This window comes from Pongo pygmaeus, chromosome 16, assembly GCF_028885625.2.
Source record: "Pongo pygmaeus isolate AG05252 chromosome 16, NHGRI_mPonPyg2-v2.0_pri, whole genome shotgun sequence".
In the NCBI taxonomy this organism is placed as follows: domain Eukaryota; kingdom Metazoa; phylum Chordata; class Mammalia; order Primates; family Hominidae; genus Pongo; species Pongo pygmaeus.
The window spans coordinates 49,904,240-49,930,573 of NC_072389.2; the positions used below are offsets into that span (position 1 = coordinate 49,904,240).

At 41.6% G+C, this 26,334-nt stretch overlaps 2 protein-coding genes across 16 annotated transcripts in view; one reads left to right on the forward strand and one right to left on the reverse strand.

Moving 5' to 3' along the window:
* Positions 1-15,795, reverse strand: part of PATL2 (PAT1 homolog 2) — a 45,686-nt gene extending 29,891 nt beyond the window's left edge. For all 14 annotated transcript variants that reach the window (XR_008494102.2, XM_054450931.2, XM_054450944.2 and 11 more), the window contains exons 1-2: positions 15,278-15,795; positions 14,511-14,632 (exon numbers count right to left, since the gene is read on the reverse strand). The gene's annotated coding sequence lies outside the window, so the exon portion shown is untranslated. The remainder of the gene's footprint in view (positions 1-14,510; positions 14,633-15,277) is intronic.
* On the forward strand, positions 15,745-22,536 carry B2M (beta-2-microglobulin). 2 transcript variants are annotated; one of them, XM_054450950.2, is made up of 4 exons: positions 15,745-16,047; positions 19,822-20,100; positions 20,726-20,753; positions 21,997-22,536. In XM_054450950.2, the coding sequence occupies exons 1-3, from the start codon at positions 15,981-15,983 to the stop codon at positions 20,737-20,739; spliced, it is 360 nt and encodes a 119-aa protein (XP_054306925.1). In that variant the 5' UTR covers positions 15,745-15,980; the 3' UTR covers positions 20,740-20,753; positions 21,997-22,536. The 2 variants fall into 2 exon arrangements, with proteins under 2 accessions (XP_054306925.1, XP_054306924.1); XM_054450949.1 differs by lacking the exons at positions 20,726-20,753; positions 21,997-22,536 and having other exon boundaries at positions 15,917-16,047; positions 19,822-20,138.
* Positions 22,537-26,334: the final 3,798 nt, after the last annotated feature.

Sequence of the window (26,334 nt, forward strand, 5' to 3'; positions counted from 1 at the left end):
CAGGGCACCGGCTGCGGGCCGGACTTTTCCTCAGAAGTTCCCTCTCTGTCACTAGAGAGACAGCTGTTTTCCTTTCTCTTTCTTTTGCCTATTAAGCCTCCACTCCTAAACTCAAAACAAAAACAGTCACAAGCCCACCAAGTTCTGTTTACTCCTGTGGCCTTGCCTGCTCCTTCTGTGTCTATGATGGATCTGTGGACACATCTCTCACCATTTTGTGCTGTTTATTTTGTTTTAAACTTCTGATTCTTTACCAAATAATTCTTCCTTGTTTCCTCACAGTTGTTTTAGGGGAAGAGTTCAGAAAGATCCAAACCACCAGAGAGTAGAGAGCACCTGATTGGAAGCAGGTCTAACAGTGTCAGGGGGCAGCCAGAAAGGACCCCACACTAACTGGTCAGAGGCAAGTGTCAGCTCCACAAGCTGGAAAGTGGGAAGCTATGGCTGAGAAGCATTTGTCAAAAGGGAAAAACAATATTTGGAGGAGAATGTTGATTTTTTAATAGTGCTTCATGGAATCCAAGGCAAGATAGAAAATATCCAAGTTAGAATTCTGCAGTTTTAAGTAGGAACTGAGATGAAGAGCCAAGTACTGTACCTACAAGGGAAAACATTCCTAAAGGAGGCTGTGCCAGTAATTTAGTAACTGGGTATAATCTTCCCCAGGGAAAATTCTGGGTCTGTCCTACTACTCCCACACAATTAAGAGATTTTGGCTTCAACATTTGCCTAATCCATCCAAGCTGACAGGTGATGCTACCTCTGATTCCTTTTATGCTTTTAATGGGCTTATAATTAAGGATGAATAATACATTTAAAACTATGGTTATTACTGGGAGAGGATTTGGGAGAAATTAGGATTTTTATATTTCTGTACTACTTGATTTTTTTACATCAAGTTTATATAATTTTCCCAGTAAAAACAAATTTGGCATCTGATAGACTGAGATGGCTACACACAAGCCTGTGGGACAGGTTCTCTGCCTACTGGATACTTCAATTCCCAACTTTTGTCTTTCCTTTCATTCTCCCCCAAATAAAGATAATAGTACTCACCTCATATGGATCCTGGGAGATTTTTTTCCCCCTCCAAGGTATGGTGTCTGACTTAGTAACTGCCAATTAAAAAAAAAAAATCTCCCTCTTTGTGTTCTATTTTTTTGGGGGCCTGTTGCCCATTATGCAACAGCTCTCAAATCTCAAAAGTCAGTCAGGCTGAACATCTTAGGTAGCTGCTCACAAATTAATTATTGGGCTGATTTTAATTACAGATTGGAATCTCCTGGTGGGCAGGGTCTGGCGTCTTCTGCTTTGAATTCCTTAGAAGTACTTACATTTGCCGCAAAGCCTGCACTCAACCAAAATTTGCTGAATTTAATAGAATTAACACATAAGATTGAGGATTTTGAGTTCCAAAACAGATTTAACCAGGAGGTACTTTGGAGCAGGTAGCAATCTTCAAACTCCTTAAATTATACCATTTAACAATGGTTTTGTTTTAACTATCTCCTCCTCCTCCTCCTCCTCCTCCTCTTTCTTCTCCTCCTCCTCTCTCTTCCTCTTCCCCCTCCTCCTCCTCCTCCTTTCTTCTTTTTCTCCTCCTCTGCCTCCTTCTTCCTTTTCCTCTTCCTCCTCCTCCCTTTTCTTGTTTCTTCTTCCTGCTTGCTCCTTCTTCTCCCTCCTTCTTCTTCCTTCTTCTCCTTTTTGACCAATCAAGTGAAGCAGTGGAAGTGGAGAAGGAACAAAGAAATCTGTGACTGTGATGAATTAGTTGTAAATACCACTGTACTTGAACCAACCTTAATTTTCTTCTTTATAGTTTTTAGTATGTTCCAATTGTCCATCATGTGCATATATTATTTTTATAAACAGAAAAAAGTAAATGTCAGTTAAAAAAATAATATTACACATCTTGGTGCTGGCTCCTGTGTATCTACTTCCCCTCACCTTCTCATTTGCTTCATATCTTGGTGCTGGTTGCTCTGTAGCTACATCCCCCTCACCTTCTCATTTGCTTCTATTCTTGCCCTGGTCTCCAAAGCCTCCCAATTACTTCTTACGGATCCCTTCTCAGAAAGTGCCCAGAGTTATTTTCTAGCGGAAAGATTGAGGCCTTTGGAATCCACTAGACCAAGATTTGAATCCCAGCTCAGTGAAATCATGGGAAGTATCTTACCTCTCTGCATCTCAGTCTCCTTATCTGTAAAGGAAATAACACCTACCTTCTAGATTGTTGTGTAGTTTGGGTCAGCAGCTTTCCCACTTTTTATTATTATTATTATTTTAAAAAACTGAGATGGGGCTCTTGCTATGTTGCCCAGGCTGGTCACGAACTCATGGGCTCAAGTGATCCTTCTGCTTCAGCCTCCTAAGTAGCTGGGACTACAGGTGCGTACCACCATGCCTGGCTTGGTCATTTTGTTTAATTTTTTAATTTTTATTTTCTGTCTTTAAATTTTTTTAGTTTTAATTTTAATTTTATTTTTAATTTTCATGGGTACATAATGGGTGTGTGTGTATATATATACATGAAGTGTATGAGATATTTTGATACAGGTATAATAATCACATCAGGGAAAATGGTGTATCCCTTACCCCAAGCATTTATCCTTTCTTTGTTACAAATAATCTAATTATACTATTTTAGTTATTTTTACTATACAATAAATTGTTGACACTAGTCACCCTGTTGTGCTATCAAATACCAGATCTTATTCATTCTAATTATATTTTTGTATCCATTAACCATTTCTCCTTCTCCCTTCCCCAACTACTCTTCCCAGCCTCTGATAACCATTATTCTACTCTCTATTTCCATGAATTCAGTTGCTGTAATTTTTAGCTCCCACAAAGAACACACAAAGCTTGTCTTTCTATGCCAGGCTTACTTTACTTAACATAATGACCTCCAGTTCCATCCATATTGTTGCAAATGACAAGAATTCACCTTTATTATGGCCAAACACACTCCATTGTGTATGTGTACCACATTTTCTTTATCCATTCATCTGTTGATGGACACTTAGGTTGCTTCCAAATCTTGACTATTTTGAATAGTGCTGCAATAAACATGAAAATACAGATATCTCTTTGATATACTGATTTTCTTTCTTTTGAGTATATACCTAGGAGTAGGATTGCTGGATCATATGGTTGCTGTATTTTTAGTTTTTTGAGGGACCGCCAAGCTTTTCTCCATACTGGCTATACTAATTTCCATTCCCACCAACAATGTATGAGGGTTCCCCTTTTCTCCACATCCTCACCAGCATTCGTTATTGTCTGTCTTTTGGATAAAAGCCGTTTTAATGAGGGTGAGGTGATATCTCATTGTAGTTTTGATTTGCATTTGTCTGATGATCAATGATGGTGAGCACCTTCTCAGATACCTGTTTGCCATTTGTATGCCTTCTTTTGAGAAAAGCCTATTCAGATCTTTTGCCCATTTTTAAAATTGGATTAGTAGATTTTTTTCCTGTAGAGTTGTTTGAGCTCATTTTATATTTTTGTTATTAATCCTTGTAAGATGGATTTGTTTGTAAATATTTCCTCCCATTCTGTAGGCCGTCTCTTCTCTTTGTTGATTGTTTCTTTTGCTGTACAGAAGCCTTTAAGGGTATTACCCAAGAAATTTTTGCCCGGTCTAATGTCCTGGAGAGTTTCCCCAATGTTTTCTTTTAGCAGTTTCATAGCTTGAGGTCTTAGATTTAAGTATTTTTATATTCTTTTTGAGACAGGGTCTCACTGTGTTACCCAGGCTAGAGTGCAGTGGTCTCAGCTCACTACAACTTCCACCTCCCAGCTTAAAGTGATTCCTGTGCCCCAGTCTCTTGAGTAGCTGGGATTACAGGTGTGCATCAACATGCCCAGCTAATTTTTTGTATTTTTAGTAGAGACAGCGTTTTACCATGTTGGCCAGGCTGGTCTCAAACTCCTGGTCAAGTGATCCACCCACCTTGGCCTCCCAAAGTGCCAGGATTACAGCTGTGAGCCACCATGCCCAGCCAGATTTAAGTCTTTATTCCATTTTTATTTGATTTTTGTATATGGTGAGAGATAGTGGTCTAGTTTCATTCTTCTGCATATGGATATTCAGTTTTCCCAGCACCATTTATTGAAGAGAGTGTCCTTTCTCCAATGTAGGTTTTTGACAACTTTGTTGAAAATAAGTTTACTGTAGATGTATGGATTTGTTTCTTGGTTCTCTATTCTGTTTCATTGGTTTATGTGTCTGTTTTTATGCCAGTATCATGCTCTTTTGGTTATGCAGCTTTGTAGTATAATTTGAAGTCAGATAATGTGATGCTTCCAGTTTTGTTCTTTTTGCTCAAGATAGTTTTGGCTGTTCTGGGCCTTTTGTGGTTCCATATAAATTTTAGGATTGTTTTTGCCATTTCTGTGAAGAATGTAATTGGTATTTTGATAGGGTTTACATTGAATCTGTAGATTGCTTTAGGTAGTATAGATATTTTAACATATTGAGTCTCCCAATCCATGAACATGGAATATCTTTCCATTTTTTTGTGTCCTCTTCAATTTCTTTCATCAGTGTTTTATAGTTATCATTGTAGAGATCTTTTACTTCTTGGTTAAGGAGGTATTTAATATTAGGTATTTAAATTTAATATTATTTGTAAAATAAATGATTATATGTTGATTTTCTTTTTTTTTTTTTAGATGGAGCTTCACTTTGTCACCTAGGCTGGAGTGCAGTGGTGCCATCTTGGTTCACTGCAGCCTCCACCTCCTGGGTTCAAGTGATTCTCCTGCCTCAGCCTCCCTAGTAGCTGAGACTACAGGTATGCATCACCACACCTGGCTAATTTTTGTATTTTTAGCAGAGATGGGGTTTCACCACATTGGCCACACTGGTCTTGAACTCCTGACCTCAAGTGATCCACCCACCTTGGCCTCCCAAAGTGCTGGGATTACAGCCGTGAGCCACCATGCCTGGCCTGTATGTTGACTTTGTATCCTCCAACTTTACTGAATTTGTTTATCAGTTCTAATAGTTTTTTGGCAGAGTCTTTAGGTTTTTTTCAAATATAAGATCATATCATCCGCAAATAAGGATAATTTGACTTCTTCCTTTCCAGTTTGGATGCTCTTTATTTCTTTCTCTTGTCTGATTGCTCTAGCTAGGACTTCCAGTACTATTTTGAATAATAGTGGTGAAAGTGGGCATCTTTGTCATGTTCCAGATCTTTGAGAAAAGGCTTTAGGTTTTCCCCTAATTCACTATGATACTAGCTGTGGGTTTGTCATATAGCTTTTACTGTGTTGAGGTATGTTCCTTCTATGTCCAGTTTTTGGGGGGGTTTTATCATGAAGGGATGTTGAATTTTATCAACTGTTTTTTCAGCATCAGTTGAAATGATCATATGGTTTTTGCCCTTCATTCTGTTGATATTATATATCACATTGATTGATTTGTGTATGTTGAACCATCCTTGCATCTCTGGGATAAATCCCACTTGGTCATGATGAATGATTTTTTTTTTCCATTGGAAAGATACTGCAGATGAGATGAATAACACTTTAATGTGTTGTTGAATTCAGTGTGCTAGTATGTTGCTGAGGATTTTTGCATCAGGGATATTTGCCTGTAGTTTTTTTTTTTTTTATGTGTCTGTCTAGTTTTGGCATCAAGGTAATACTGGCCACGTAGGTGAGTTTGAAAATACTCCCTCCTCCTCTATTTTTCAGAATAGTTTGAGTAGGGTTGGTGTTTTGGGTCTTTCTTGCATTGCTATAAAGAAATAACTGAGGCTGGGCATGGTGGCTCATGCCTGTAATCCCAGCACTTTGGGAGGCTGAGGCAGGCAGATCACTTGAGGCCAGGAGTTTGAGACCAGCCTGGCTAACATGGTGAAACCCCATCTCTACTAAAAATATGAAAATTAGCTGGGTGTGGTGGTACACGCCTGTTCTTTCAGCTACTCAGGAAGCTGAGGCATGAGAATTGCTTGAACCCGGTGGGTGGAGGTTGCAGTGAGCTGAGATTGCACCACTGCCCTCCAGCCTGGGTGACAGAGTGAGACCGTGTCTCAAAAAAATAAAAAAAAAAAAAAAGAGAAATACCTGAGGCTGGGCAATTTACAAAGAAAAGAGTTTTAATTGGCTTATGGTTCTGTAGGCTGTACAAACATGGTGCTGGCATCTGCTCAGCTACTGGGGAGAACTCAGGGAGCTTTTACTCATGGCAGAAGGGTGCCAGGCACTTCACATGGTAAGATTTGGAGCAAGAGGTGGTGGGGGGAGGTGTCACATTTTACCAACAACCAGATCTCTCAAGAATGCACTCACTATTGCAAGGACAGCACCAAGCCATGAGGGATCTGCCCCATGATCCAAACACCTATCACCAGGCCCCACCTCCAATACTAGGGTTTACAATTCAACATGAGATTTGGGTAGGGACAAATATGAAACTATATCAGTTGGTATTAGTTCTTCTTCATATGTTTAGTAACATTTAGCAGTGAAGACATAGAGTCCTGGGCTTTCATTTATTACTTGTTATTGGTCTGTTCTGGTTTTGGATTTCTTCAAGGTTCAATCTTGGTAGGTTGTATCTGTCTAGGAATTTATCCATTTCTTCTAGGTTTTCCAATTTATTGGCATGTAGTTGCTCATAGTAGCCTCTAATGATCCTCTGAATTTCTGTGATATTGGTTGTAATGTCTCCTTTTTCATCTCTGATTTTATTTATATGAGTCTCCTCTCCTTTTTTTCTTAGTGAGTCTGGCTAAAGGATTGTTGATTTTTGTCTTTAAAAAAACAACTTTTCTTTTTGTTGATCTTTTCTATTGTTTCCTTCATTTCAATTTCATTTATTTTTGCTCTCATCTTTATTATTTCTTTTCTTCTAATAATTTTGGGTTTGGCTTGCTCTTGCTTTTCTAGTTCTTTGAAATGCATCATTATGTTGTTTATTTGAAGTTTTTCTTTTCTTTTTTTAATGTAGGTGCTTATGGCTATAAACTTTCTTCTTATTACTGCCTTCTCTGTATCCCATAGGTTTTGGTATGTTGTGTTTACATTATCATTTGTTTCCAGAATTTAAAAAATTTCCTTCTTAATTTCTTTGTTGACCCACAGTCATTTAGGAGCATACTTTTTAATTTCCATGTATTTGTATAGTTTCAAACGTTCCTCTTGTTATTGATTTCTAGTTTTTTCCATTGTGGTCAGAGAAGATATTTGATATAATTTCAATTTTTTAAGACTTATTTTGTGGTCTAACGTATGGTCTATCCTTGAGAATGATCCATGTGCTGAGGAGAAGAATGGTTATTCTGTAGCCATTGGATAAAATGTTCTGTAAATATCTATTAGATCTGGCCGAGCACGGTGGCTCACGCCTGTAACTCCAGCACTTTGGGAGACCAAGGCAGGTGGATCACAAGGTCAGGAGATCAAGACCATCCTGACTAACATGGAGAAACCCCATCTGTACCAAAAATACAAAAAAATTAGCCAGGCACGGTAGTGGGCACCTGTAGTCCCAGCTACTCGGGAGGCTGAGGCAGGAGAATGGTGTGAACCTGGGAGGTGGTGCTTGCAGTGAGCTGAGATCTCGCCACTGCACTCCAGCCTGGGCAACAGAGCAAGACTGTATCTCAAAAAAAAAAAAAATCTATTAGAGCCATTTGATCTACAGTGCAGATTAAGTCTGATGTTTCTTTGTTGATTTTCAGTCTGGATGATCTGTCCAATGCTGAAAGTGGGGTGTTGAAGTCTCCAGCTATTATTGTATTGGGGCCTATCTCTCTCTTTAGCTCTAATAATATTTACTTTATATATCTGGGTGCTCCAGTTGGAGTGCATATATTTTTACAATTGTTATATACTCTTGCCGAATTAACCTCTTTTCATTATATAATGACCTTCTTTGTCTCTTTTTATAGTTTTTGTCTTGAAATCTATTCTATCTGATGTAAGCATAGCTATTCATGATCCTTTTTGGTTTCCACTGGAATGGAATATATTTTTCTATCCCTTTATTTTAGTCTATGTGTGTCTTTATGGGTGAAGTGTGCTCCTTGTAGGCAACAAATCACCAGGTCTTGTTTTTTGTTTTTTTTTTTAAATCCATTCAGCCACTCTATGTCTTTTGAATGGAGAGTTTAGAGTTTAGTCCATTTAGATTCAATGTTATTATTGATAAGTAAGGACTTACTCTTGCCATTTTGTTATTTGTTTTCTAGTTGTTTTGTGGTCCTCTGTTCCCTCCTTCTTTCGTTCCTGTCTTCCTTTCTGTGAAGGTGATTTTCTCTGGTAGTATTTAAAAATTTCTTGCTTTTTATTTTTTGTGTATCTGTTGTATGTTGTTTTGGGGACTTTTTTTGAGATGGGGGTCTCTCTTGGTCACCCAGGCTGGAGTGCAGTGGTGCGATCTTGGCTCACTGCAACCTCTGCCTTTCAGGCTCAAGTGATCTGCCCATCTCAGCCTCCCAAGTAGTTGGGACCACAGGTGAGTGCCACTATGTCTGGCTAATTTTTTTTTTTGGTAGAGACAAGCACTTTTGTAGAGACAGCACTTTCACTGTGTTTTCCAGGCTGGTTTCAAACTCCTGAGCTCAAGCCAAAGGCCTGCTTTGGCCTCCCAAAGTGCTAGGATTACAAGTGGGAGCCACCACCCCTGGCCCCTGTTGTATGCTTTTTTATTTCAGGTTACCATAAGGCTTGTATTTAATATTTTATAACCCATTATTTATTTTATTATTTTTGGAATATTCACAACATAATCCATTATTTTAAACCAATGAAAACTTACCACTGATTACATAAATAAAGAAGCAAAGAAAAAATTAATAAAAACTCTACATTTTAACTTTGTCCTCATGCTTTTTAATTCTTTGGTGTTTGTGTTTGTGTCATATTGTACTGTCTATGTCTTGAAAAGTTGTTATAGTTATTAGTTTTGACTGGTTCACCTTTTGGTCTTTCCACTCAAGATATGAGCAGTTTACATACCATGATTACAGTGTTATAATATTCTGTTTTTTTTCTGTGTACTTCCAATTACCAGTGAGTTTTACACCTTCAGATTATTTTTCATTGCTCATTAATGTCCTTTTCTTTCAGATTAAAGAATTCCCTTCATCATTTCTTGTAGGACAGGTCTGGTGTTGATGAAATCCCGCAACTTTTGTTTGTCTAGGAAAGTCTTTATTTCTCCTTCATATTTCAAGGATATTTTCACCAGATACACTATTCTAGGATAAAATATTTTTTCCTTCAGCACTTTAAATATGCCATGTTAATCTTCCCTGGCCTGCAAGGTTTCCACTGGAAAGTCTGCTGCCAGACATACTGGAGCTCCATGGTATGTTATTTGTTTATTTTCTGTTGCTGCTTTTAGGATCCTTTCTGTATTCTTGACCTTGGGAGTTTGTTTATTAGATGTTTTGAGGTAATCTTCTTTGGGTTGAATTTGTTTGGTGTTCTATAACCTTCATATACTTGAATATTGATATCTTTCCCTAGGTTTGGGAAGGTCTTTGTTACTATCACTTTGAATAAACTTTCTACCCCATCTATCTCTCTATCTCCTCTTTAAGGCCAATAACTCTTTTTTTTTTTTCTTTTTGAGACAGAGTCTCACTTTGTTGCCCAGGCTGGAGTGCAGTGCTGTGATCTTGGTTCACTGCAGCCTCCACCTCCCAGGTTCAAGCAATTCTCCTGCCTCAGCCTCCAGAGTAGCTGGGATTAAAGGCACCCGCTGCCATGCCCAGCTATTTTTTGTATTTTAGTTGAGGCAGGGTTTCATGACGTTGGCGAGGCTGCTCTTGAACTCCTGACCTCGTGATCTGCCCACCTCGGCCTCCCAAAATGCTGGGATTACAGGCGTGAGCCACCACACCTGGCTGCAGCCAATAACTCTTAAATTTACCCTTTTGAGGCTATTTTCTAGATCTTGTAGGCATGCTTCATTCTTTTTTATTCTTTTTTCTTTTGTCTCTTCTGATTATATTTTCAAATTGCCTGTCTTCAAGCTCACTAATTCTTTCTTCTGCTTGATCAGTTCTACTGGTAAGAGACTCTGATGCACCCTTGTGTATGTATGTCAGTTTCATTTTTCAACTCCATAATTTTTGCTTGATTCTTTTTAGTTATTTCAATCTCTTTGTTAAAGTTATATGATAGGATTCTGAATTCTTTCTCTGTGTTAGCTTTAATTTCTTTGAGTTTCCTCAAAACAGTTTTTTTTTGTTTGTTTTTTTTTTTTGTTTGTTTTTTTTAAGACAGAGTCTTGCTTAGTTGCCCAGACTGGAGGGCAGTGGTGTGATCTTGGCTCACTGAATCTCCGCCTCCCAAGTTTAAGCAATTCTCCTGCCTCAGCCTCCCGAATAGCTGGGATTACAAGCGCCCGCCACCACGCCCAGCTATTTTTGTATTTTTAGTAGAGATAGGGTTTCACCATGTTGGCCAAGCTGGTCTTGAACTCCTGAGCTCAAGTGATCTACCCACCTTGGCCTCCCAAAATGTTGGGATTACAGGTGTGAGCCACCGTGCCTGGCCAAAACAGCTATTTTGAATTCTGTTTCAAAGGTCACATATCTCTGTTTCTCTGGGATTGGCCTCTGGTGCCTTATTCATTTGATGAGGTCATGTTTTCCTGGCTGGTCCTGATGCTTGTGGATGTTCATCAGTGTCTGAGTTAAACATTTATTATAGTCTTTGCAGTCCGGGCTGTTTGTATCTGTCCTTCCTGGGAAGGCTTTCCAGGAATTCAAAGGAACTTGGGTGTTGTGATCTAAGTTTTTGGTCACTGCAGCTCTATCTGCATTAGAGGGCATACCAAGCACAGAAATGCTGTGGCTCTTTCACAGTCTGTTGTATGTTTTTTGATTTGAGGTTACCATGAGGTTTGCAGATAATATTTTATCACTCATTAGTTTAAACTGCTGACAACTTAACACTGGTTACTCATAGAGGCACTGCCATGGTGGTCTTGGATAAGATCTGGAAGAATTCTCTGGATTACCAGGCAGAGACTCTTGTTGTCTTCCCTTATTTTCCCCCAGACAAAGTCTGTCTTTCTGTGATCAGCTGCCTGGAGTTGGGGGAGAAGTGACACAAACACCCCTGTGACCACCACCACTGGGACTGTGCAGGGTCAGACGTGAAGCCAGCATAGTACTGGGTCTTGCCCAAGGCCTATGGTAACCACCGCCTGGCTACTACCTATGTTCACTCAAGGCCCTATGGCTCTAAAATCAGCAGGTGGCAAAGCCAGCCAAGCTTATGTCCCTCTCTTTAGGGTGGCAAGTTTCCCCCAGCCTGGGGTGAATCCAGAGATGCCTTCCAGGAGCTGGGGCCTAGTCAGAAACCTTAGGAATCTACCTGGTACTCTATTGCACTGCGGCTGAACTGGCACCCAAGCCACAAGACAAAGTCCTTCCCACTTTTCCCTCCCCTTTCCACAAGCTGAGGAGTCTCTTGCCATGGCCACTTCCACCCCAGGCCTGTGGTGGGTACTGTCTGGCTACTGCTGATGTATACTCAAGGCCCAAGGGCTCTTCAGTAAGCTTGTGGTGAATGCTGCCCAGCCTGGGACTCACCCTTCAGGGAAGTGGGCTCCCTTCTGGCCCAGAGCAGGTCCAGGAATGCTATCTAAGAGCCAAAGCCTGGAATCAGGGACCTTAAGAGCCCCCTTGGTATTCTAACCCCACAGTGGCCAAGTCCCCTTTACTCTTTCCACTTCTTTTCTCAAGCAGAAGGAGTTTCTCCCCATAGCCACCACAGCTGGAATGTGCTGGGTCACATCTGAAGCCTGCACGTCTCTGAGTCTCATCCAAAGCCCATGATGAGTACTACCTGGCTACTTCTGATTATTCAGGGCCAAAGGGCTCTTTAGTCAGCTGGTGAGGAATCCTGCCAGGACTGGTCTTTCCCTTCAAGGCAGCAGGTTCCCTTATGGCCCAGGGTGTGGCTAGAAATGTCAGCTTGGAGCTATGACCTGGAATGTGGGCCTCAGGACTTTGCCTGGTGCCCTATCCTACTGCAGCTGAGCTGGTATCCAATGCAAGACAAAGTCATCTTTGCTCTTCCCTCTCCTCTTCTCAAGCAGAGGAAAGAAGTCTCTCTCTGAGCTTTGAGCTGCCCTTCCTGGGGTTGGGAGAGGGGTGGTGCAAGCAATCCCTTGGCCATCCCAGCTAGTGTCTCACTAGGTTGTGTGCCCCCCACATTCACTGGCTCTGAGCCAGCACAGCACCAGGAATTACCCAGGAATTGCCATCCTTGTGGCCTAGACTGCCTTTCAAGTTTATGTAGAACCTCAGAGCACTTCAGCCCATGGTGGGGAGGCTTACTGGAACTCAGGTTCCCATTGCTGGGATGGATGATTTGCCTCTAGCTAGGGCTGGTCTAAATGATCCCTCCACGGGACCTGGGTGAGTTCTTCCCAGTGTTGCTTTGTGCTATGACTGGGCAGCACTGAGTTCCAATGCAAAGTCTGAAAATCACTGCACTCTTCCTCTCCCAGAAGCACACATTCTCTCTCCATGCCAGGTGGCTGCTGCCGGGGAATGGGGGAGAGACAGCATTTAGCAATTCAAGACTGTCTTACCCTCTTCAGTTACTCTTTCAGTGATACGAAGTTAAAACCAGGTACTGTGATCACTCACCTGATTTTTGGTTCTTATGAAGGTGCTTTTTTGTGTGTGGATAGTTATTCAATTTGGTGTTCCTGCAGGGAGCGGGATTAGTGGAGGCTTCTATTCAGCCATCTTGCTCCACCTCCCCTGGCTATGTCCTTTTAAATATTTATAATCGACATATAATATATTACACTTAAAGTATACAATAAGTTCTAAAATATAACTGTGAAATCATCATCGAACTCTAGATAATTAACATATCCATCAACCCTAAAGTTTCCTCATGTTTAGATGATCTCCTTTCCCTCTAGAAACCACTCATCTACTTTCTGTCATATAGATTATAGTTTACCTTTTCTGGAGTTTTATATAAACAGAATCATATAGTATATGCTCTTTTCTGTCTGACTTCTTTTATTTACCATGATTATTTCATCCATGTTACATGTATCAACAGTTTATTCCTTGTTTGTTGATGATAGTATTTCATTGTATGGATATATACTCCAATGGGTTTATTCATTTGCCTGCTGATGTATGTTGGATTGTTTGTAGTTTTCAGCTATCACAAATAAAACTGCTATAAACATTAATGTCCAAGTCTTTGTATAGACATATGCTTTCATTTTCTCTTGGGCAAATACCTTGGGTGGAGTGGCTGGATCTTATGGCCAGTGTATGTTTAACTTTATAAAGAGCTGTCAAAGTGTTTTCCTTTTTCTTTTTTCTTTTTGAGATGGAGTCTTGCTCTGTTGCCCAGGCTGGAGTGCAGTGGCACAATCTCGGCTCACTGCAACCTCTGCCTCCCAGGTTCAAGCAATTCTCCTGCCTCAGCCTCCCGAGTAGTTGGGGTTACAGATGCCTGCCACCATGCCCAGCTAATTTTTGTATTTTTAGTAGAGACAGGGTTTCACCATGTTGGCCAGGCTGGTCTCAAACTCCTGATCGCAAGTGATCTGCCCACCTTGACCTCCCAAAGTGCTCAGATTACAGGTGTGAGCCACCACGCCCAGCCCCAAATTGTTTATACCATTTTATATGCCCACCAGGATTATATGAGAGTTCCAGTTCTTCTAAATTCTTGCCAACATTTACTATTTTGAATAAACGTTCATTGTAAAAAAATTTTAAGAGGGTTATATAGGGAAAAAAGGGCCGCTATTAATCTGTTAATTGCACTACTGGGAGATAAAGCTATTAAACTGTCATATTTGTGGCTGGGCATGGTAACACATGCTTGTGATCCTAGCACTTTAGGAGGCTGAGGAAGGAGGATCACTTGAGACCAGGAGTTCGAGACCAGCCTGGGCAACACAGCAAGACTCTGTCTCCACAAAAATATTAAAAATTAAAAAAAAGAAAATTGTCATGTTTGCAGACTTCCCAAATTTGCCCTCCTAGGCAAACAGTGCTCTTGTTTTTAAACAAATAGTTGTATATATGATTTTCACCCTCACTATTCAAAACATGTCATAAATGGTAAATCCAAGAAAAATACAGGTATTTCCCCCCAAAGAAAACTGTAAAATCGACTTTTTTCTATCTGTACTGTTTTTTATTGGTTTTTAAATTGGGTTTCCAAGTGAGTAAATCAGAATCTATCTGTAATGGATTTTAAATTTAGTGTTTCTCTGTGATGTACTAAACAAGAGGCAAAAATAGCCCTGTCCCTTGCTAAACTTCTAAGGCATTTTCTAGTACAACTCAACACTAACATTTCAGGCCTTTAGTGCCTTATATGAGTTTTTAAAAGGGGGAAAAGGGAGGGAGCAAGAGTGTCTTAACTCATAAATTTATGCATAACAATTATTCTCATATTTTAGTTATTGAGAGGGCTGGTAGAAAAACTAGGTAAATAATATTAATAATTATAGTGCTTATTAAACACTACAGAACACTTACTATGTGCCAGGCATTGTGGGAGGCTCTCTCTTCTTGTGCATTATCTCATTTCATTAGGTCCATGGAGAGTATTGCATTTTCTTAGTTTAGGCATGGCCTCCACAATAAGGATTATCAAAAGCCTAAAAATATGTAAAAGAAACCTAGAAGTTATTTGTTGTGCTCCTTGGGGAAGCTAGGCAAATCTTTTCAACTGAAAACCATGTTGACTTCCAAGATCTCTGCCTCTCCCCATCCCCATGGTCCACTTCCTCTTCTCACTGTTCCTCTTAGAAAAGACCTGTGGACTCCACCACCACGAAATGGCAGCACCTTATTTATGGTCACTTTAGAGGGTAGGTTTACTTAATGGGTCTGCCTGCCATGTTTAACGTCCTTGGCTGGGCTCAAGGCAGATGCAGTCCAAACTCTCACTAAAATTGCCGAGCCCTTTGTCTTCCAGTGTCTAAAATATTAATGTCAATGGAATCAGGCCACAGTTTGAATTCTAATCTCTCAGCCTTTTTTTCCCCTGTCCATAAAATGAATGGGGGTAATTCTTTCCTCCTACAGTTTATGTATTCACTAATTCATTCATTCATCCATCCATTCGTTCACTCAGTTTACTGAGTACCTACTATGTGCCAGCCCCTGTTCTAGGGTGGAAACTAAGAGAATGATGTACCTGGAGGGCGCTGGAAGTTCTAAAGCCCTAGCAGTTACTGCTTTTACTATTAGTGGTCGTTTTTTTCTTCCCCCCTACAGATCAACAGAACAAAGAAAATTACCTAAACAGCAAGAACATAGGGAGGAACTTCTTGGCACAGAACTTCCCAAACACTTTTTCCTTGAAGGGATTCTTCAAGAAGCAAGAAAGGTACTCTTTCGCTAGGACCTTCTCTGAGCTGTCCTCAGGATGCTTTTGGGACTATTTTTCTTGCCCAGAGAATCGAGAAACCCTGCAGCGAATTCCCAAGCTGTAGTTATAAACAGAAGTTCTCCTTCTGCTAGGTAGCATTCAAAGATCTTAATCTTCTGGGTTTCCGTTTTCTCGAATGAAAAATGCAGGTCCGAGCCGTTAACTGGCTGGGGCACCATTAGCAAGTCACTTAGCATCTCTGGAGCCAGTTTGCAAAGCGAGGGGGCGGCCTTAAGGTGCCTCCAGCCTGAAGTCCTAGAATGAGCGTCCCGTGTCCCAAGCTGGGGCGCGCACCCCAGATCGGAGGGCGCCGACGTACAGACAGCAAATCCACCCAATCTAGTGCATGCCTTCTTAAACATCACGAGACTCTAAGAAAAGGAAACTGAAAACGGGAAAGTCCCTCTCTCTAACCTGGCTCTGCGTTGCTGGCTTGGAGACGGGTGACGGTCCCCGCGGGCCTTGTCTGATTGGCTGTGCAAGCGTGGAATATAAGTGGAGGCGTCGCGCCCCCGCGGGCATTCCTGAAGCGGACGGCGGGCATTGCTGAAGCGGACAGCATTCGGGCCAAGATGTCTCGCTCCGTGGCCTTAGCTGTGCTCGCGCTACTCTCTCTTTCTGGCCTGGAGGCTATCCAGCGTGAGTCTCTCCTACCCTCCCGCTCCGCACCCTCTGTGGCCCTCTCTGTGCGCTGTCGCTCCTTGACTTCCCTTCTCCAAGTTACCTTGGTGGCCCGCCGTGGGGCTAGTCCAGGGCTGGGTCTCGGGGAAGCGGTGGGGTGGCCTGGGAGTGGGGAAGGGGGTGCGCACCCGGGATGCGCGCTACTTGCCCCTTTCGGCGGGGAGCAGGGGAGACCTCTGGCCTACGGCGACGGGAGGGTCGGGACAAAGTTTAGGGCGTTGATAAGCGTCAGAGCGCCGAGGTTGGGGGAGGGTTTCTCTTCCGCTCTTTCGCGGGGCCTCTGGCTCCCCGAGCGCAGCTGGAGTGGGGGACGGGTAGGCTCGTCCCAAAGGCGCGGCGCTGAGGGTTGTGAACGCGTGGAGGGGCGCTTGGGGTCTGGGGGAGGCGTCGCCCGGGTAAGCCTGTCTGCTGCAGCTCTGCTTCCCTTGGACTGGAGAGCTGTGGACTTCGTCTAGGCGCCCGCTAAGTTCGCCTGCCCTAGCATCTCCGGGTCTATGTGGGGCCACACCGTGGCGAGGAAGCAGCACGCGACGTTTGTAGAATGCTTGGCTGTGATACAAAGCGGTTTCGAATAATTAACTTATTTGTTCCCATCACGTCACTTTTAAAAAATTATAAGAACTACCCGTTATTGACATCTTTCTGTGTACCAAGGACTTTATGTGCTTTGCGTCATTTAATTTTGAAAATAGTTATCTTCCGCCATAGATAACTACTATGGTTATCTTCTGCCTCTCACAGATGAAGAAACTAAGGCACCGAGATTTTAAGAAACTTAATTACACAGGGGATAAATGGCAGCAATCGAGACTGAAGTCAAGCCTAACCAGGGCCCTTGCGGGAGCGCATGCCTTTTGGCTGTAATTCGTGCAGTTTTTTTAAGAATAACGCCTGCCTTCTGCGTGAGATTCTCCAGAGCAAACTGGGCGGCATGGGCCCTGTGGTCTTTTCGTACAGAGGGCTTCCTCTTTGGCTCTTTGCCTGGTTCTTTCCAAGATGTACTGTGCCTCTTACTTTCGGTTTTGAAAACATGCGGTGGTTGGGCGTGGTAGCTCACGCCTGTAATCCCAGCACTGAGGGAGGCCGAGGCAGGAGGATGGCTTGAGGTCAGTAGTTGAGACCAGCCTGGCCAACATGGTGAAGCCTCGTCTCTACAAAAAATAAAAACAAAAATTAGCCGGGTGTGGTGGCTCCCGCCTGTGGTCCCAGCTGCTCCAGTGGCTGAGGCGGGAGGATCTCTTGAGCCTAGGAGTTTGAGCTATCATGGCGCCAGTGCACTCCAGCGTGGGCAACAGAGCGAGACCCTATCTCTTAAAAAAAAAAAAAAAAAAGAGAAAAAAAAAGAAAGAAAGAAGTGAAGGTTTGTCAGTCAGGGAAGTTGTAAAACCATTAATAAAGATAATCCAAGATGGTTACCAAGACTGTTGAGGACACCAAAGATCTTGAGCACTTTCTAAATACACTAAGCAATGCACTAAGCGCTCTCACCTTTTCCCCTGGCAAAACATGATCGAAAGCAGAATGTTTTGCTCATGAGAAAATTGCATTTAATTTGAATACAATTTATTTACAACATAAAGGATAATGTATATATCATCACCATTACTGGTATTTGCTGGTTATGTTAGATGTCATTTTAAAAAATAACAATCTGATATTTAAAAAAAAATCTTATTTTGAAAATTTCCAAAGTAATACGTGCCATGCATAGACCATTTCTGGAAGATACCACAAGTAATGGTGATTGCCTCTGAAGGTCTATTTTCCTCCTCTGACGTGTGTGTGGGTTTTGTTTTTGTTTTACTGTGGGCATAAATTAATTTTTCAGTTAAGTTTTGGAAGCTTAAATAACTCTCCTAAAGTCATAAAGCCAGTAGCTGGTTGAGCCCAAATTCAAACCCAGCCTGTCTGATACTTGTCCTCTTCTTAGAAAAGATTACAGTGATGCTCTCACAAAATCTTGCCGCCTTCCCTCAAACAGAGAGTTCCAGGCAGGATGAATCTGTGCTCTGACTCCTGAGGCATTTAATATGTTCTTATTATTAGAAGCTCAGATGCAAAGAACTCTCTTAGCTTTTAATATTATGAAAAAAATCAGGTCTTCATTAGATTCCCCAGTCCACCTCTTGATGGGGCTAGTAGCCTTTCCTTAATGATAGGGTATTTCTAGAGAGATATATCTGGTCAAGGTGGCCTGGTCCTCCTTCTTCTCCCCACAGCCTCCCAGACATGGAGGAGTAGCTGCCTTTTAGTGATCATGTACCCTGAATATAAGTGTATTTAAAAGAATTTTATACACATATATTTAGTGTCAATCTGTATATTTAGTAGCACTAACACTTCTCTTCATTTTTGATGAAAAAGATAGAGTTTATAATATTTTCTTCCCACTTCCCCATGGATGGTCTAGTCATGCCTCTCATTTTGGAAAGCACTGTTTCTGAAACATTAGGCAATGTATTCCCAACCTGGCTAGTTTACAGCAATCACCTGTGGATGCTAATTAAAACGCAAATCCCACTGTCACATGCATTACTCCATTTGATCATAATGGAAAGTATGTTCTGTCCCATTTGCCATAGTCCTCACCTATCCCTGTTGTATTTTATTGGGTCCAACTCAACTATTTAAGGTATTTGCCAGCTCTTGTATGCATTTAGGTTTTGTTTCTTTGTTTTCTAGCTCATGAAATTAGGTACAAAATCAGAGAAGGATCTGGCATATAAACCGTCAGCAGAAATAGAGGTTTTGTTGTTTGGTAAGAACATACCTGGGGTTGGCTGGGCGCCGTGGCTCGTGCCTGTAATCCCAACACTTTGGGAGGCCAAGGCAGGCGGATCACTTGAAGTTGGGAGTTCGAGACCAGCCTGGCCAACATGGTGAAACCCCGTTTCTACTAAAAATACAAAAATTAACCAGGCATGGTGGTGTGTGCCTGTAGTCCCAGGAATCACTTGAACCCAGGAGGCGGAGGTTGCAGTGAGCTGAGATCTCACCACTGCACACTGCACTCCAGCCTGGGCAACGGAATGAGATTCCATCCCAAAAAATAAAAATAAAAAAAATACAGAACATACCTTGGGTTGATCCACTTAGGAACCTCAGGTAATAATAATAACATCTGCCACGTATAGAGCAATTGCTATGTCCCAGGCACTCTACTAGACACTTCATACAGTTTAGAAAATCAGATGGGTGTAGATCAAGGCAGAAGCAGGAACCAAAAAGAAAGGAGTAAACATAAGAAAAAAAATGGAAGGGGTGGAAACAGAGTACAATAACATGAGTAATTTGATGGGGCTATTATGAACTGAGAAATGAACTTTGAAAAGTAGCTTGGGGCCAAATCATGTAGACTCTTGAGTGATGTGTTAAGGAATGCTATGAGTGCTGAGAAGGCATCAGAAGTCTTTGAGAGCCTCCAGAGAAAGGCTCTTAAAAATGCAGCACAATCTCCAGTGACAGAAGATACTGCTAGAAATCTGCTAGAAAAAAACCAAAAAAGGCATGTACAGAGGAATTATGAGGGAAAGATACCAAGTCATGGTTTATTCTTTGAAATGGAGGTGGCCTGTTGGGAAGGTGGAAGCTCATTTGGCCAGAGTGGAAATGGAATTGGGAGAAATCGATGACCAAATGTAAACACTTGGTGCCTGATGTAGCTTGACACCAAGTTAGCCCCAAGTGAAATACCCTGGCAATATTAATGTGTCTTTTCCCCATATTCCTCAGGTACTCCAAAGATTCAGGTTTACACACGTCATCCAGCAGAGAATGGAAAGTCAAATTTCCTGAATTGCTATGTGTCTGGGTTTCATCCATCTGACATTGAAGTTGACTTACTGAAGAATGGAGTGAAAATTGAAAAAGTGGAGCATTCAGACTTGTCTTTCAGCAAGGACTGGTCTTTCTATCTCTTGTACTACACTGAATTCACCCCCACTGAAAAAGATGAGTATGCCTGCCGTGTGAACCATGTGACTTTGTCACAGCCCAAGACAGTTAAGTGGGGTAAGTCTTACATTCTTTTGTAAGCTGCTGAAAGTTGTGTATGAGTAGTCATATCATAAAGCTGCTTTGATATGAAAAAGGTCTATGGCCATGCTACCCTGAATGAGTCCCATCCCATCTGATATAAACAATCTGCATATTGGGATTGTCAGGGAATGTTCTTAAAGATCAGATTAGTGGCACTTGCTGAGATACTGATGCACAGCATGGTTTCTGAACCAGTAGTTTCCCTGCAGTTGAGCAGGGAGCAGCAGCAGCACTTGCACGAGTACATATACACTCTTAACACTTCTTACCTACTGGCTTCCTCTAGCTTTTGTGGCAGCTTCAGGTATATTTAGCACTAACGAACATTTCAAGAAGGTATAGGCCTTTGTTTGTAAGTCCTGCTATCCTAGCATCCTATAATCCTGGACTCCTCTAGTACTTTCTGGCTGGATTGGTATCTGAGGCTAGTAGGAAGGGCTTGTTCCTGCTGGGTAGCTCTAAACAAGGTATTCATGGGTAGGAACAGCAGCCTATTCTGCCAGCCTTATTTCTAACCATTTTAGACATTGTTAGTACATGGTATTTTAAAAGTAAAACTTAATGTCTTCCTTTTTTTTCTCCACTGTCTTTTCCATAGATCGAGACATGTAAGCAGCATCATGGAGGTAAGTTTTTGACCTTAAGAAAATGTTTTTGTTTCACTGTCCTGAGGACTATTTATAGACAGCTCCAACATGATAACCCTCACTATGTGGAGAACATTGACAGAATAGCATTTTAGCAGGCAAAGAAGAATCCTACAGGGTCACATTCCCTTCTCCTGGGGAGTGGCATGAAGAAGGTGTATGGCCCCAGGTATGGCTATATTACTGACCCTCTACAGAGAGGGCAAAGGAACTGCCAGTATGGTATTGCAGGATAAAGGCAGGTGGCTACCCACATTACCTGCAAGGCTTTGATCTTTCTTCTGCCATTTCTACATTGGACATCTCTGCTAAGAGAAAATGAACCACTCTTTTCTTTTGTATAATAGTTGTTTTATTCTTCAGACAGAAGAGAGGAGTTATACAGTTCTGCAGACATCCCATTCCTGTATGGGGACCGTGTTTGCCTCTTAGAGGCTCCCAGGCCACTAGAAGAGATAACAGATTGTTATAACTTGATATAATGATACTATAATAGATGTAACTATAAGAAGCTCCAGAAGCAAGAGAGAGGGAGGAACTTGGACTTCTCTGCACCTTTAGTTGGAGTCCAAAGGCTTTTCAATGAAATTCTACTGCCCAGGGTACATTGATGCTGAAACCCCATTCAAATCTCCTGTTATATTCTAGAACAGGGAATTGATTTGGGAGAGCATCAGGAAGGTGGATGATCTGCCCAGTCACACTGTTAGTAAATTGTAGAGCCAGGACCTGAACTCTAATATAGTCATGTGTTACTTAATGATGGGGACATGTTCTGAGAAATGCTTATACAAATCTAGGTGTTGTAGCCTACTACACGCATAGGCTACATGGTATAGCCTATTGCTCCTAGACTACAAACCTGTACAGCCTGTTACTGTACTGAATACTGTGGGCAGTTGTAACACAATGGTAAGTATTTGTGTATCTAAACATAGAAAAGTTACAGTAAAAATATACTATTTTAATCTTATGAGACCACTGTCACATATACAGTCCATCATTGACCAAAACATCATATCAGCATTTTTTCTTCTAAGATTTTGGGAGCACCAAAGGGATACACTAACAGGATATACTCTTTGTAATGGGTTTGGAGAACTGTCTGTAGCTACTTCTTTTAAAAAGGTGATCTACACAGTAGAAATTAGACAAGTTTGGTAATGAGATCTGCAATCCAAATAAAATAAATTCATTGCTAACCTTTTTGTTTTCTTTTCAGGTTTGAAGATGCCGCATTTGGATTGGATGAATTCCAAATTCTGCTTGCTTGCTTTTTAATATTGATATGCTTATACACTTACACTTTATGCACAAAATGTAGGGTTATAATAATGTTAACACGGACGTGATCTTCTTTATAATTCTACTTTGAGTGCTGTCCCCATGTTTGATGTATCTGGGCAGGTTGCTCCACAGGTAGCTCTAGGAGGGCTGGCAACTTAGAGGTGGGGAGCAGAGAATTCTCTTATCCAGCATCAACATCTTAGTCAGATCTGAACTTTTCAATCTCTTGCACTCAAAGCTTGATAAGATGGTTATGTGTGCATAAGTTAACTTCCAATTTACATACTCTGCTTAGAATTTGGGGGGAAAATTTAGAAATATAATTGACAGGATTATTGGAAATTTGTTAAAATGAATGAAACATTTTGTCATATAAGATTCATATTTACTTCTTATACATTTGATAAAGTAAGGCATGGTTGTGGTTAATCTGGTTTATTTTTGTTCCACAAGTTAAATAAATCGTAAAACTTGATGTGTTGTCTCTTATATCTCACTCCCACTATTACCCCTTTATTTTCAAACAGGGAAACAGACCTGTTTGAAACAGTCTTGTTTACCAAATTCCACTTGGTAAAAAATGTGAACCTCTTGTATATAGGGTTTGGCTCACAGTGTAAAGGGCCTCAGTGATCCCCATTTTCCAGATTAGGAATCTGATGCTCAAAGAAGTTAAATGGCATAGTTGGGGTGACACAGCTGTCTAGTGGGAGGCCAACCTTCTATATTTTAGTCAGAGTTCTTTCCTGTGGGCCAGGTCATGAGGAGTATGCAGACTCTAAGAGGTAGCAAAAGTATCTGGAGGATTTAATATTTTAGCAAGGAAGAGATCTACAGTCATCCCTTGGTCTCCCTGGGGGATCGGTTTCAGGACCCCTTCTTGGACACCAAAATCTATGGATATTTAAGTCTGTTCTATAAAATGATATAGTATTTGCATATAACCTATGCACATCCTCCTGTATACTTTAAATCATTTCTAGATTACTTATAATACCTAACACAATGTAAATGCTATGCAAATAGTTGTTATTGTTTAAGGAATAATGACAAGAAAAAAAAGTCTGTACATGTTCAGTAAAGACACAACCATCCCTTTTTTTCTGCAATGTGTTTGATCCATGGTTTGCTGACTCCACAAATGTGGAGCCCCTGGATACGGAAGGCCAGCTGTACTTTGAATGACAAATAACAGATTCAACATTTTCAAGGCATAGTTTTATACCTGATGGCCAGCTTTGTTTATTTGACCAAGAATCTGAGTTAGCTAGTTCTAGGTACTGACAGGATAAATAAAACACAACACGCTCCCAATCTTCTCAGTTTAGCGGAGGGACAGATATGCACTCAAATAATTAAAATATATCCTGGTAAGAATATAGCATAGGTATGCGCGAAGAACTCGGCAATCGAAATTTTGTTGTTCAGGCTGGACGTGGTGTCTCATGTCTGTAATCCCAGCACTTTGGGAGGCTACGGTAGGATGATCGCTTGAGCCCAGGAGTCCACGACCAGCCCGGGCAACATAACGAGACCCTGTCTCAATTCAAAAAATTGAATTAAAAAAAACAAAAAATAATTTTTTTAAAAAAGAAATGTTGTTGTTCAAGGAACAACAACAAAAATCTAGGGAGGTGTTAGAGAAGCCATTTGCCTGAGCTGAGAGTAAGTTGCTAGTGGTTCTCTTGATTGGTGGGTGGGGCCTGGGTTTCCAGGCATAGTAGCCAGGAAGGACAGCCACATGGCAGGTTTGGGTAATTCCAAACAGTGGAGCAAAGGTATCTGGGGGAAGACTTGTAGGAACTCAGCTGAAAAAATTGGAGGATGATACTCTGAAAGAAAAACAAGTTTTAAAATTTCTACTCTTACACTTAACACAGAATGCTTCTGTGACCAGATATGTACGGGTTTTCCTCCATACTCTGTCAGAAGAAAAACTTTAGACAGATTAAATTTAACAGAGTTTAACTGAGCAAAAATGATTCTCAAACCAGGCAGCTGCCACAGCCAGAATAGGTTCAAAATGACTCTGGGGGTGCCACATGGTTGGATAACATCTAGGGACAGAAAAAGGAAAGTGATGTGCAGAAAATGGAAGTCAGGGGCAGAAATAGCCAGATTGGTTGCAGTTCAGCATTTGCCTCATTTAAACAGGGTTTGAAGAGTTGGCCACCTGTGATTGGCTGAGACTCTGTGGTATAAGAGTAAGTTACAGTCTGTTTACACATCCAGTTAGGTTACAGTTCACTATGCAGAGAGAAATCTTTAGCCTGAACTTACATAGGGAGGCAGCTTTATTTATTTATTTAATTTTTTTTTGAGACAAGGTCTCACTCTGTCACCTGGGCTGGAGTTCAGTGGTATGATCATGGCTTACTGCAGCCTCGACTTCCTGGCCTCAAGCAATCCTCCCGCCTCAGGCTCCAGAGTAGCTGGGACTACAGGCATATGTCACCATGCCTGGCTAATTTTGTTTTTTAATTTTTAGTAGAGATGAACTCCTGGCCTTGCAGAATTCTTTCACCTCAGCCTCCCAAAATGCTGGGATTATTACAGGTGTGAGCCACTGCGCCCAGCCAAGGCAATTTTAGGCTTAAACCTTTTTTTGAGACGGTTTCTCTCTTGTTGTCTAGGCTGGAGTGCAGTTGCACCATCTTGGCTCACTGCAACCTCCACTTCCAGGGTTCAAGTGATTCTCGTTCCTCAGCCTCCCGAGTAACTGGGATTACAGGCATGTGCCACCACACCTGGCTAATTTTGTGTTTTTAGTAGAGATGGTGTTTCACCATGTTGTCCAGGCTGGTCTCAAACTCCTGGCCTCAAGTGATCCTCTGGCCTCAGCTTCCCAGAGTACTGAGATTACAGGCATGAGCCACTGTGCCCTGCCTAGACTAAACTTAATTTAACAACACCAAACAATCTCCAGCAGACACCAACTGGGTATCCTATAATTCAATTAGATTTTGATGGGATCTACCTGGAGATGGTGTCAGATCCCACTGGTTAAGGGTTCAGTCCCACAAGACTGCCCTCCACTTCAGATGCCAATCACACATTGTAGGTTGTTACCTCTACTTCTGACTGACCAGCTGGAAACCAGGACTCCCATGACTCCCTCCTTGACTTTGGTTAATTTGCTAGGACAGTTCATATTTACCAATCTATTATAAAAGATTAAAGGCTACAGACGAATAGCTAGATGAAAAGATGAATAGGGCTATATGTAGGGGGTTGTGGTGGTGACAGTCCATGCCCTCTCCAGGTGTATGCCACCCTCCCAGCACCTCCACACATTCAGCAAACAGGAAGCTCATCGTTCAAGAGTTTTTATAGAGCTTGATCTCCAGCTCCTCTTCACCTTCCCAGAGATGGATGGGTGGGGGTGGAAGTTCCAACACACTAATCTTCTCATCACTTGGTCTTTCTGGTGACTAGCACCATCCTGAGGCTATCTAGGGGCCAAAACCTATAATAAGTATAACCTCATTAGCACATACTCAAGGGTTACCAAAGAGGCTTATTATTAATAACAAAAGACACTCCTATCACTCAAAATTCAAAGGCTTTTAGGAACTTCTGACAGGAACTGGGGACAAAGACCAAATGTGTTTCATATTACACCACATTTACCTAGGCCATTCATTAACTCTTCACCTGGCTGCAAACTAAAGTTACATGTAGAGTTTGTAAGAACAAAACAAACACAAACACACACACACAAACACACACACACACACACACACACACACAAAACAACAAGCCAGGCACGGTGGCTCATGCCTGTAATCTCAACACTTTGGAAAGTCAAGGTGAGCAGATCACGAGGTCAGGAGTTCAAGACCAGCCTGGCTAACATGGTGAAAACCTGTCTCAAGTAAGAATACAAAAACTAGCCGGGCACGGTGGCACGCGCCTGTAATCCCAGCTACTCAGGAGGCTGAGGCAAGAGAATCGCTTGAACCTCGGAGGCAGAGGTTGCAGTGAGCCGAGATCGTGCCATTGCACTCCAGCCTGGGTGACAGAGTGAGACTCCGTCTCAAAAACAGCAACAACAACAACAACAACAACAACACCTCACCAGCTTCCCAGACTCCCATCCAGGCCAATTAAATCATAATCTCTCGATATGGAGCCCAGGTATAGTGTTATTTTTTAAAAAACCTCTAGATAGTTTTAATGTACATCCAAGATTGACAGACCCATTGAGTTCAATCATAAAGAACACCCTCTCCATTCCATATCATTCAACAGAGCTATTTTGTGAGGGGCTGCT

What these genes read in the sequence shown, in the direction of transcription:
- B2M (XM_054450949.1), top strand. Translation starts at nt 15,981, where the DNA reads ATGTCTCGCTCCGTGGCCTTAGCTGTGCTCGCGCTACTCTCTCTTTCT. An exon ending in TGGCCTGGAGGCTATCCAGC is followed by an intron (nt 16,048 to 19,821) that starts GTGAGTCTCTCC and finishes CATATTCCTCAG; the next exon opens with GTACTCCAAAGATTCAGGTT.